Source organism: Nothobranchius furzeri, chromosome 4 (assembly GCF_043380555.1).
Source record: "Nothobranchius furzeri strain GRZ-AD chromosome 4, NfurGRZ-RIMD1, whole genome shotgun sequence".
Taxonomy (NCBI): domain Eukaryota; kingdom Metazoa; phylum Chordata; class Actinopteri; order Cyprinodontiformes; family Nothobranchiidae; genus Nothobranchius; species Nothobranchius furzeri.
This window is the reverse complement of record NC_091744.1, coordinates 13,366,429-13,379,068: the sequence shown is the minus strand read 5'-3', so window position 1 is coordinate 13,379,068 and position 12,640 is coordinate 13,366,429. Positions and strand designations below refer to the sequence as shown.

At 44.3% G+C, this 12,640-nt stretch overlaps 1 protein-coding gene and 1 long non-coding RNA gene across 6 annotated transcripts in view; one reads left to right on the top strand and one right to left on the bottom strand.

The window, feature by feature from the left end:
- Positions 1-248: 248 nt before the first annotated feature.
- LOC107389168 (uncharacterized) lies at positions 249-10,431 on the bottom strand. Of its 3 annotated transcripts, XR_011520266.1 has the most exons (6): positions 10,293-10,430; positions 8,751-8,781; positions 5,135-5,195; positions 709-785; positions 478-626; positions 249-359 (listed from the first exon to the last, which is right to left on the bottom strand). It is a non-coding gene; the product is annotated as an uncharacterized lncRNA (long non-coding RNA). The 3 variants fall into 3 exon arrangements; XR_008563844.2 differs by having other exon boundaries at positions 249-626; XR_001573404.3 differs by lacking the exon at positions 8,751-8,781 and having other exon boundaries at positions 249-626; positions 10,293-10,431.
- sh3gl2a (SH3 domain containing GRB2 like 2a, endophilin A1) overlaps positions 10,335-12,640 on the top strand; it is a 50,081-nt gene continuing 47,775 nt past the window's right edge. For all 3 annotated transcript variants that reach the window (XM_054743675.2, XM_070550115.1, XM_070550114.1), the window contains exon 1: positions 10,335-10,672. In XM_054743675.2, coding sequence (XP_054599650.1) covers positions 10,628-10,672 — 45 coding nt within the window. In that variant the 5' untranslated portion in view covers positions 10,335-10,627. The remainder of the gene's footprint in view (positions 10,673-12,640) is intronic.

Sequence of the window (12,640 nt, the reverse complement as noted above, 5' to 3'; positions counted from 1 at the left end):
ATAACAAGGTACTAGTGACAAACTGCCAAATGTGTTTTTGACAAATCTATAATGCAACATGTTTACTGTTTTCATTGTCTCTCCTCCGAGAGGTGGCTCAGTAACAGCACTGTCGGTAATTATTCAAACTTTCAGGAACCCCGTTTGGCTTCTCCATATTTCTTATATTATGTTCTTTAATATTAGATCAGATGGCACCTTGAGAGGGAGACAAAAGAAAAAGGAGTCAGGCGCTTGTGATGCAGGGATGCTGTGTATAAAGCTCATTGATCTTCATTTGAACAAGTCCCTTATCTTCCTCGGTGCTACAGACATGAAACGGCAGTAGATTATAGGTGGATGCGGCCCGCCGTGGGAAGCTGTGGAGCAGATAAAAAGACAAGCCACACAAGGGAATATGCCAATGTTTTGATGTAGTGTGATAAACTAGAGGCGCGGGGCAAGAAGTAGGAGAATGTAACCATGTCTGATACATACTGTATATACATGTCATATTCAGGCTGTGCACTAAAAGTAAACAAGCTCTTCTTGCACTTTCATTTGACATTCGTTCTTCTTCCATCCACACGAGGTGTCCTAAGTCTTGCTCATGACAGCCGTCTCTTCTAAAGCCGCAGCTTCAGCTCCTGGGGAGAAAAAAGAGAGAAGGGAGAATGAGTGAGGAGCTCATCTGGACTTTTACTCGCAGACTGCTAAAGCCAACATTACCTCTGAGAGCAGAGGCTCTCTTCGGTGCGGCTACCTGAACCCTCTAGAGCCCGTGTGATTTATATCACAAGTGTGTTCTGAAATGATGTGGAAAAAAGGTCTTTTGAATAAAACAAGTCACAGTGTCACTACTTTATGTGTTAAGATAAACTAGACTGCAATGCTCCTTTTTGGTTCTCAGACTTGTTGTGAGGCCGTAATACTAATCAGAATGAGAAAGAATTTTATTGCCAGTGATCCAGAGCATAGGAACTTGACTCCACAGTACAGCCTGACCAAGATTACATGCACACATATAGACAGGACAGATACAGGCAGACCGCGAGAGCAGCCATACGGCGCTCATTTCAGTAGATGAAGAGGGGATTACATGAGGAGAGTTCGGGGAGGGAGAAAAAGGCCTTAACAGAGCTACACCGGTAGGGTGTAGCTCTACTGTGCAAAAAAACACCCAACATATAAGCACGAACGTCACAGTTCACAACATGAGACCCGGTGGGGGGGGTGGGGGGGGGGGGGGGCGCTGGGACCCTGGTTTCCTCAGCGGGAGCAGCCTGTGTGGCGCTCGGCCAACTGAATCCACAGGTGGGAGGGAGGTCACGGGAAAGCACAGAGCACAGTGAGTGCCTCCAACTTGATGACCTCGCTAGGCAGAGACCACAATCTGAAGGTGGGGGGGGTAGGTAGGGTTTTCACAGCATTTGTCTGCATTCCTTCCATCGTGGGGGTTTTTGCACACAACTCCAAGGCTGCTTATGGCGTCAGATTGGATAAGAAGACTTTGTTTGGGTCAGGCAGAGATAAATTTCCTCTCTGCCTTAAAGTCTGTATTGATCATTCAAATCCTCCAGTGAAGTCAATTCGGTGATTAAACATCTCCACACCGTCCAGTGACCCTCTCCGAGATGACATCCAATTTGCGCACTAACACCGGTAACGCAGCTATATTGGTGTCTGCCCATTTTCATCCACTTGAATTTGACCAATCATCGTAACAAAATGACCCGCTCTGACACTTCATGTGTGCTTTTACTTTTGATTGCTTTTTAGTTTATTGGTGTGATGCAGTTTGATAAAGGCAAACGAAAAACACAGGAGGAATGAAGTGAGTGCTATTTGGTGAGTATTAGGTGAGTGGTCAGTCAAAATGCAGCCAACAGACCCCTTATGAAGAAAAGTATCAGTGGAAGCAGTCGTTCCTTGCCCGGATGTTGGTCGTCGGGGCCCCCTCTGGAGTTGGGGCACATTGGCGAGTGCCTGGTGGCCAGGCTTTCACCCATGGAGCTCAGCCGGGCATAGCCCAAAGTTGGGTCCCCTCTTTCAATGGGCTCGCCACTCGTAGGAGGGGCCAAAGAGGTCAGGTGCAATGTGTGATGGTGGTAGCCGAAGGCAGGGACTCTGGCAGTCTGGTCCTCGGCTACAGAAGCTGCCTCTCGATATGTGGGATGTCAGCTCTTTGGTGGGGAAGGAGCCTGAGTTGGTGTGCAATGTTGAGAGGTTTCAACTAGATCTAGTTGGACTCACCTCAACACATGGCTCTGGTTTCCATCAGAGGGGTTGAGCACTCTACCACTCTGGTGCTCCCACTGAGAGGCAACGAGCAGGGTTGGGCATACTAGTTGCGCCCCTCCACCCCCATCTTGGTGCCTGTACGTTGTGGTTTACCTCGGTGAATGAGAGGGTATCCTCCCTGTGTGTGGGTGTGGGTGATTGGGGGGGGTCCTGACTGTTGTTTGTGCCTTTGCACCAAAGTACAGTTCGCACTACACACCCATTTTGGAGTCCTCGGGTAGTGATGGAGAGCGCTCTTTCTGGTGACTCCCTCATTCTGCTGGAGGACTTTAACACTCACATGTGAAATGACAGTGAGACTTGAAGGGGTGTGGTTGGGAGGAACGGCCTCGCCGATCCGAATCCAGGCAGTGTTTTTTTTTCTTTTGGACTTCTGTGTTCGTCATAGATTGTCCATAATGAACACCATGTTCAGGCATTAAGGTGTCCATAGGTGCTCTTGGCACCAGGATACCTTAGGCCGCAGCTCGATGATTGACTTTGTTGTCGTCTCGTCTGATCTGCGGACACTGGTCTTGGTCACTCGGGCGAAGAGAGGAGTGTACCTGTCAACTGACCTGGTGGTGAGTTAGCTTCAACGGTGGGGGAGGACGCTGGTCAGAGCTGGCAGTCCCAAATGTATCATGAGGGTCTGCTGGGAATGTCTGATAGTCTCCTGTCAGAAGGAATTACCCTTATCTATGAAAACAAGCTTTGGGTTGTGCCCGAAATAAAGAGATCACAGATACAAGCAGCCAAAGTGAATTTTCTCCTGAGCGTGGTTCGGCTCTCCTTTAGAGATAGGGTGAGAAGCTCTGTCATCCGGGAGGGGCTCTGAGTAGACCCGCTGCTCCACCACGTCGAGAAGTGTCAGTTGCGGTGGCTCAGGCATCTAGTCAGGATGTCTCCTGGACGCTTCCATGGTGAGGTTTTCTGGGCACGTCCAACTAGGAGGAGACCTAAAGGAAGACCCAGGACATGCTGGCGGGACTATGTTTCTGGGTTGGCCAGAGAACGCCTTAGGATTTCCCCTGAAGGAGCTGGCCCAAGTGGCTGGGGAGAAAGAAGTCTGGGCCTCCCTGCTTAGGCTGCTGCCCCCGCGACCCGACTCCAGATAAGCGACCGAAGATGGATGGATGGATGGATGGATGGATGGATGGATGGATGGATGGATGGATGGACTTCTTCCACTAACAAACTTTTTGACATTGAGTTCTATATGGCAATCTTCAACATTTTTGTAACACTTTGCATTAAGGGTCCTCGAGTTGATGTTACCTAAGGCATTATTAAGCATTAATAAACAAAGTGTCCCTTTATTAATAGTCCCATTATTGTCAACTATTATGGGGGAGGGGGGGTTGCACTTAGTAATGCATTATAAATTATAGTTAAGCAGTTTTAATACCTTATTTAATAGTTTAATAATGCACTAAGTAGCATTAATAAAGGGACCCTACTTGTAAAGTGTTACATTTGTAATTTTTTCATGTGAGTTTATGATTAAAAAGACATTCTAAAACAGCATCAGCCTTTCTTTGTCCTTTTTGTTATAGAAAATGCCGCCATTCTTTGTTTTCTGCTTTAGCATTTATAAAAACACCATGGTGTGGGACACGAAGCCCCTCAAAGCACCTCTCCACCTTGACTAACTTTTCCAAGTGCTCATTAGCAGGCTGGCTGAAGTTTGCAGGGTATGCAGCAGGCTGGCAGATTACCCCCGCCCCCCTGTAAAGTAGCACACCTCAGGTAATCACACTAATGAATTCATGAACCCTCCCCAAATCCACCCATTCCTTTCTATCCATTTTTCCCCATTTACTTACTCCCTCTCCCAGTCTTCCACAGTGGCCGATTGGTGTAAAAAGTGCCAAACAACAAAGTGTTTGTTTGCATAATATTAGCACTGCATGCTCGCACACAGCGGCAGGGGCCTGACTGCAGGACTGACTGGAGGCTTCCACAAGCACAGGTGGAGCAGGGTGAGCATCACTGGGACCAATTAGAGCCAAGCACAGGTACATTAGCATGTTTGAGTGGAGAAGGATGGCGCAGGGATTGGTGGACCTCATGAAACACACACAAACACATGATCACAGGCTGGCGTGCGTTAGCTGTGCATCTCAGGTGACAGAGGAAGCATATGCATGACAAATGGCCCTTTGTCAGCTGTTTTCTTTCCGTTTCCTAACAGATTCTCCACACGCTACTAAAATACATAAAGCCATCGTTCACACGATGAGATCACTGGTGAAATATAGCCATGACCCTCAGCTAATCTTTTTTCCATTTTAAATATATAAAAATATAATTAATTTATTTTTCTTTGGTGCCTCAGAACTAAACAGGAGCTAATAAACTATGAATAAATAGCTGATAAGTTCTTAATGGGTTTTAAAGACCAGTTATGGTGAATGAAGGTAGCAGATTTTAGTGGTTTGGTGAGGCCTTCACAGGACTCGTGTTTGAACGGGTCACCAGTGATACAGAGGAGTATAGGTATACTACTGGTGCAGCAGAACAACCGTGAATCCTAAAATAAATTTACATCTGAATGAACTCATTTGACCTGTTGACATCAAGGAATATTTAACTAATTTTGAACACTAAAATAATTACAAATTCGGTAATCCTAATTTAATTCTGAATAGGGAACATTGACTTAAAACATTCACATATGGGTAGACGAAGGTTCTCACCATCAACATGGGGTAATTACACAGTACAGCCCTAAAAATACGAAAACTTCAAAATAACATATTAGTTATACCATAAGTCCAGTGACATCATTCATGCATTAGTGTTGAGTTTTGTTCTGATCTTATCGTTCAGGTGTGATTGATTTTTTCTGGAGTTGAGAGGAATGGGTGCTCACCTGAGGCGGTGAGAGCTCACACACCGATCACTGACCTGCAGGCCTGAGCACTTTGTCAGAGCTGCCAGAGGAAATAAGCACAACCATGTCATTTTCTGTTGGTCAGTAATAACTTCTCTAATAAAACTATTTTTTTCTTGTTCCTTGGGTGATGCACTCAGTGTTGTGAAATGTTCTTCTACTTTAGGTTTTTCTGGTTTCATTTGACGCAACAATCCATTCAGATGAGCTGTCAAAAAGCTGCAGGGGCTGTTTCTCATTCAGATGATCTGTTTTATCATTTTTTACCACTAGATGGCAGCAAAGCTCCGCGTGTTGCGTACTGAAGTACACAGAAGTAAAATATGTTTGCTGTTTAGTGTTACATTATTGCAATTTTTAATGTTTTTAAACTTATATTTCACAATCAAACACATTTATACATGCATGTATATAAAATCCTTTACAGATGTTATGCTGACATTTTTGTGAAAAACCCCGACAACTAGAGGGAGTTAACGTTTTCCATCCTTTACCTCAATGACCTCTCAAACATTCACCACTTATGTTCAATTTTCAGTACATTTGACTCTGGAACCACACCGCTATTTATTATTTTGTCTTTTTTCAACTGTCTGAATAAAAATGCTACTTGCTGTTCAAAGAAATCTCCACAAGATGGCGACACTATCATTTAAATGCACATTGTCGCTCCTGATTAATGCTACAAACTCTGATGCATTTAAATTTACTTTATAATAAAGTTTACTTTAATCTGGGGACTGCACAAAAAGATAACGAGGATCAAACATCTGAGCAAAAAAAGTAAAAAGAACAGGAATAATTTAAGATTCTGCCTACATATTTCTCATTTCATTCGTTTACAGCTGAAGCTCAAAAAATTGGAATATGGTGCAAAAGTTTATTTAATGTCAGTAACCCAACCTAAAAGGTAAAACTAATATATGATATGGACTCATTACATGCAAAGTTAGATATTTCATGTCTTTATTTGTTATAACTGTGATGATTATGGCTTACAGCTTATGAAAACCCCACCTTGAACATCTCAGACAACTAGAATATTGTGAAAAAGTTCAACAATCTAGACTCAAAGTGTCACACTCTAATCAGCTAATGAATCCAAAACACCTGCAAAGGGTTCCCGAGCCTTTAGATGGTCTCTCAGTCTAGGATGGATTACTGAAATAAATGGACTTTTTCACCATATTCAAATTTTTCCAGTTTCCAGGCTGTGTGTGTGTGTGTGTGTGTGTGTGTGTGTGTGTGTGTGTGTGTGCGTGCGTGTGCATGTGTGTGTGTGTGTGCCATTAGCTGTGTGTGTGTGTGTGTGTGTGTGTGTGCGTGCGTGTGCGTGTGTGTGTGTGTGTGTGTGTGTGCCATTAGCAGTTTTATACTATGTGGGTTTCCTATGCATTTATGCATTCTCACCCCGGCCAGGTTCAGTATAGAAGCACATCTGAGCTGCAGCACATTGTGGAATGTTTTGCTGTTGTGGAGATGCGCATGCCTCGTGTTTTCTGCCGCACCTTCCTCCAGAGACTTAATTAATGCTGTGCGCATAGGTTGTTTGCTTTTGCGTGGCCGTTTCAGCTCTGCAAACAAATTAAGTCGCTTTAAAGTATCTTTATATTATTTTAAAAAGCCAGGCAGTGTAAAGTTCTCTTTTAGAGTTCATTATTTATATTTAAAAACATGGTTTAAGGTTTATATTTACAGCTGCAGATGCGAACACGTTTGGTTCAGTTGTCTCGTTTGTGAACATCACTTTCTTCTCTTCCAGGCAGCAGAAATCTCCTTATGAAATTGTTGATTATAAATTAGTCATCAGCTGGACATGCTGCTTCTTAGGGGATGAACAGGTGTGTTATTCTATCACATCCACATCTCACTTGTGCATCGCTAACTTAGGGGGGAAAATGTGTTTCTTCTGATGTGATGATCTGATTCTCCTTCTCTGTGTAAAGTCTGCACACCTTTTATTTTATGCATGACAACCGATGAAACACCTACAGACTGTTTAACTTTAAATCTGCATTTAACAAACATTAATAATAATGTTTTATTATTAAAACATTTAACAGTGGAGAGAGAATAGACTGATTTTATTTTAAAATGTGTATTAATATGATCTATATGGACAGTTTATTATGTCCTAGTAAGTTTTATGAATAGGTCATAATTCTCCTGTAAGTGTGGCCATCCCTTGCATCAGTAAAGATTATGTTCCTTTTGAATAGCAGTGTCTGTCACCAATAACAGGGACTTCTAAATGGAATGCAGCCCTTGGGCCATCCCTTCTCTTTAAGGCAAAAATCCCTGCTGTGGACTAGGCTAGAAGACATCCTTAGGGAGCAGCTTTGAATCGTGGTGGCTTTAGAGAATAAAAACTATATTTTTTTCCAGTAAATTTAAAGATGTTTGTCTGCTTATATTTTCTTTTATGAGTGCACTTTGTAAGCTGTTTTAATTTCTTTTTTCTTTTTTTTTGTTATTTTATTGTTGGTTTAATGCTTGCCTGGTGTTACTAATATGTGCCTGTCACCCTGTGCCTGTAAGGTGCTTTAGAAATAAAGCTGGAGTTGAGTAAAATTTGAGCATTTTCTTACGTCAGCTTCTTTTTGACATTTAGGACAAAACAGCACACACCAGTTTTTCTGACTAGATGTCATAATCCCTACTTGCATACATAAAACCAGCAGCTTGGACTCTGGGATAGTCAGCTGACTTGGGCTGGCTCTGAAGTGGGCGCCCTCCTTCCTCAACACTTCGCTGATAGGTCCATGACGTCTCCAGAGAGTTAAGCAGTAACTCCTAGCGTCCCACGTTCACTGCCAAGGCGCCGTCTACCGAGCCGAGGCCTAGCTAGCATCCTTTCTCTTCAGCTGGGGCCACTGGCTGCTCCTTTCAGCAGCTCTGAAGGGAACCTTCATCGCCCACCGATGACCCTGGCCCCGCACGCCAAGCTCGCGTAGCAGCCTTGATGTTGTAATGGCTTTAAATCTTCTGCAGCCCACCAGATTATAATTAAGTTCTCTTAACTTAAACTGGGGCTTTATGTTAGAAAAACAGCAATTAAAACACGTTGGAATGAGACAACATGCTCCATCAAACTGGTAGAAGAAGAAACTATCTTTAAAAAAGCGCTTCTCAAGATTAAAATCACAAGGCGCTTTAAAAGAACTGTCATGCCACCGCTCCAGCCAGGCCCGGTTTCCCCAGCAACCACAACCAGCTCATCATCTACCTGATTCAAACCGCCTGTCTCACATTAACTCATCAGCTCCACCTGCAACCACCTCTATATAACATCAGGAAAAACACCAAGCCAGTGCCAGATTATTGAAAGCATTTTGCTAGTAGATTCTCCAGCATTCTAAAACCCTGCCTAAACCTCAAGTTCCTGACCTTGCTTCTGAACCTCGACCTTGCCACCTGCCTGCTCCCTGACTGGATTATCTCATAGTTTCTGATCTTCTGGACTCCTGACCTTGGATCTGTTACATGGACTCTGCCATGGATTTCCCCTCCTGACCAAGCCTTCTGCTTCTGCCCTTCCTACAGACTGGTAACACTCCCCTGTGTGTTCCCTAATAAAAACTTTAAAGCGTCTTACTGTGTCTGGTGCTTTCACGGGTCCTCCAGCCCTGGTTGTTACAAGAACAAAGATTAAGAAATTATTAAAACAATCATAATAATGGGAAAAGTAAAAATTGTGATTAAAAAAGTGAGGAAAGGGGAAAAGAAACTGAATAAGAAAGAGGTGATCAGTGGATCCCGGGGAAAGCAGAGTTGGTAGAAAGAGCAGAATTAGGAGAAGTTGATGAAGAATCAACTGAAGGTCATGCAAAATCCAGCCTGAACAAGTCAGCCAGCTGCCTTTTATTTACTTTTTTTTTTACTTTACACAATTACACAAGTATATCGTTTGGAAGTTATATTCAATTTCAAAGCCAAAAAAATTTACTTTATTTCTTTAGCAACCTTTATCAGCTTTTTAAAGGAGACCATTGATGTCAGGCTCAGGGGGAGAGAGTTCCAGAGTCTGGGGGCCACAGCAGCAAATGATCTGTCACCTTTGGTCTTTAGCCTGGTGCTGCACAACCAGTAGGCTTTGATCACTGGACCTCAGGGACCTGCTGGGGCTGTAAGGACTGAGAAGATAACCAGTGTATGATGGCTACAGGATACTCTCACATGGGCGAAGTTGGTCATTCATATAATTTCTTTATGTTAACTTCTGAATGACCATGTGAGCTCTGGAGAACAGTTTAGTGAGTTCTTTACAACTTTTCAGGGTCTGATTTGAAGTCCAATAGGAGGCTCGTACCTATTTGCTTAGTTAAATCCAGTTGGTGACTCTTTTTGGCCAGGCTGTGTAGATAATCATAATGAGGTCAGAGCTCTCACCTGCCCAAATCACATAAGTGATCCTTCACTTTGTTTTATTTTAGATAGGTGATAACTCATCTTTTACGCCTTCCTGTCCTAGTGGGGTTTGTCTAAAATAATGACTTTCCTCACCACTTTGGGAGGTTAATAGTTAGTTAGTTAGTTAGTTAGTTAGTTAGTTTGTTTGTTTGTTTAATTTATTTGTTTTTAGAATCAAGCGCTAGTCACTGGGATTTTGTTTGGATGATATTTAGATGACCTAGATGTTTCCTTTTGAGACCAAGTGTCTTCTTTGACCCGTGTTATGTCGACATGGTTTCCCTTGTGAAATAAAGTTTTCCTGCTAAAATGTACAAATTTGCTCTGAAGAATTAACATTTCAGGATATTTACTTTATGAGTCGTGTGTGATTGAGGAGAGCTTGTTTTCCCACACAGAGGAACCAGTCTGGGTGCGTTTCTTGTTCTGAAGGGGTAAATGTGTCTTAAATTAATAGGATTTATTTTTAGCAACTTGATTAAAATAGAATTGATTCTACTTCAACCAACAGAAGGTGGGAAGAAAATGGAGCGCGGGGGAAACATTTGGGTGTGACACCGGTGCTGTCCATGGTGCTGAAGGCGCATCTCATCAGCAGAGCTACAACCGAGTCCAACAACCATCCTAATAATTACTCGTGATAAGCAGAAACACGACTTTAGCTTTTTGTTGCAGATGAAAGCGAAACTAATGAGAAAATAAATTCTACGTCAACTGCGTAACTGACCTCAGGTGAGAAAGTATCCGCTCCCCTTTTTGAGATCAGCGGGTTCGGCCGTGGTACCGATGCGGCTGCTTTAAACGCAGCGTACTCTGACGTCACAGCGTGTTCCGTTTCAGACACGTGAGACTGTGCCGTCCAATGGCCTGATCGGGACTTTACTCATCCTCTCTCCCCTTCACACACAGGAGATCCCTCCGGAGAAGACCAGCGTAGACTGGGGTTAGCCAAGGCTGCGAGATCGAGTCCAGATCGGGTTGGACCGAAACTACCCTGATCGAACCAGCAGCTTTAGGTTATTTTTTATCCCCTCCATTTAAAGCCGCCGTGAAGTTCTCATCATGTCTGTGGCGGGACTGAAGAAGCAATTCCACAAAGCTACTCAGGTAAGAGGACGCGGCGTCCCGCGCGCCTGGGTGTTTGGACGTTTGCTCCAATCAGGGTGTGTGTGTTTGTGTTGGAGCCGAACCCGTCTCGTGGAGCAGCTGCCCACCCGGCGCTGTCCTGGTGCTGAAATGGTGAACCCCCGCCGTGGTGCAGTACTGCACCAAAACAATCACTCATCACTCAAGTTTCAGCCTCCCGACGCTTAAGCCAGCCTTCCAGGAAGCGGGACGCGGCCATTGGCACCACGTTCAGTGTCTGTCCGTCCGTTCCTCTGCTCCTCTATTCGGTACCCTTCAGATGACATTCCGCTCAGGGAACAAAAAAAAAAAAAAAACACCAGTAGAGCTGCGGCTGCTCACGCCACAAACACGAGCGTTTCCTCCTCCAGCCAGCTGCAGTGGGAACTCCGAGCGTGTTATGCAATCATTAAGTGCGCCTTGTCGGAAATCCGCTAGCCCGGCAGCTGCACGCCGTGACCTCTGCGCCCTCTAAACGCACTCAGCCTCTTTTGCGGGATTTCAGGGTTAAATTCAACCTCATTTATTTTGAGCCGTGTCAGTCAGGCTACATAAAAGCGCCCCCAACCAATGCAGCTGTGCCATATAAGTCCAACAGTGGTTAGTCTAAAGAATCTGATGCCTTTATGGGATTTCCTGTGAGTGCTTTACTGCTCCGGATAAGTACGGGGAAACATGTATGTGTCCAGACCGTTTCCATCCATCCTCTGTACCTGTCTGATCCTCTCTAATGGAGCTGTTGTCTCCTGTGGGCAGACCACATGATCGGTCCATTACAGGGACACACAGCTATACCTTTTAGCCTACTCAGCATCTTTGTGGACTGTAGGAAGAAATCTGAGTACCGAAAGAAAACCCACAAATGCAAACCTTATTCAGGAGTTGAACCAGCAACCTTATTGGTGTGAGTCAGCTATGCAACTGCACCATACCACCTCTCTTTGTGTCCCAGAAAAGAAATATCTCAAATCCTGCTAAATAGCTCAAACATATTGTCCCTATTGTTTGGAGGTGAGTCTTTGTCTCAAACGGAGGAATTTCTCTTGCTCGTGACTGACGGATGAAATGAGAAATGGACCTAAAGACTAGAGCCTCATCACCAAGGATGCTGGTGGAGTTGCTCGAGTCTGGTTCTCCTTAGGGTTCAGAGATAAGGCGAGGAGCTCTGTCATCTGGTGGCAGCTCAGAGTAGAGCTGCTGCTCATCCTCATAAAATTAAATCAGTTTAGGCATCTGATTAAAATCCCTCCTGGTTGCCTTCCTTTGGAGGTTCTCCAGGCACATCCTCCTGAGAGAAGACACCAGAGCAGACCCAACACTCTCAGGCCTGTGGAAACACTGGGATCCTCTAGAAGGAGACCTGTTTCCACCACTCACATTGTTAACTCATATTGTTAAAGTCTACTGTCACTCTAACGCAGAGTCTAGATGAAACAGGGTGCATGGGGACAGCAACATCCATGTGGTGCATAAACAACTAAATTAAGTCCCTGGAAACATTTCTAAATGACTTGAGCGTTGTCTGGGTAAAAGCACGGCATTTAGAAAAAGATGGGTAGGAATCTTGCAGCTCATCGCCTGCTTCAGACATGCAGTCGTTCTGATTTTAGCTGGGAGCTGCGAGTTCTCAGGCAGGTTGTGCTTTTTCCAGGGTGAGTCAGACTGACACTGACGGTCATCTACAGGCTCCACACGAGCCGACGAGCAAGGCACCTGGAGGCTGATTACCACAGACGCTTCTGTTTCATCCTCCAAAATCCTTTCTGTATTTATTATCCTGTCGGTGGGTCTGCACCTCTAATAGAAAGAATGGTGACGCTAATAATGGCTTCTCGTGGAAATAACACATCTACTCTAATGTGAGATGTAATTGAGAGGAGCTCTAGTTTGTTTAGGCCACGGCGAGATGAGAGGCTAACAACAACAGAACAAAATCTAATGTGCTCAAGG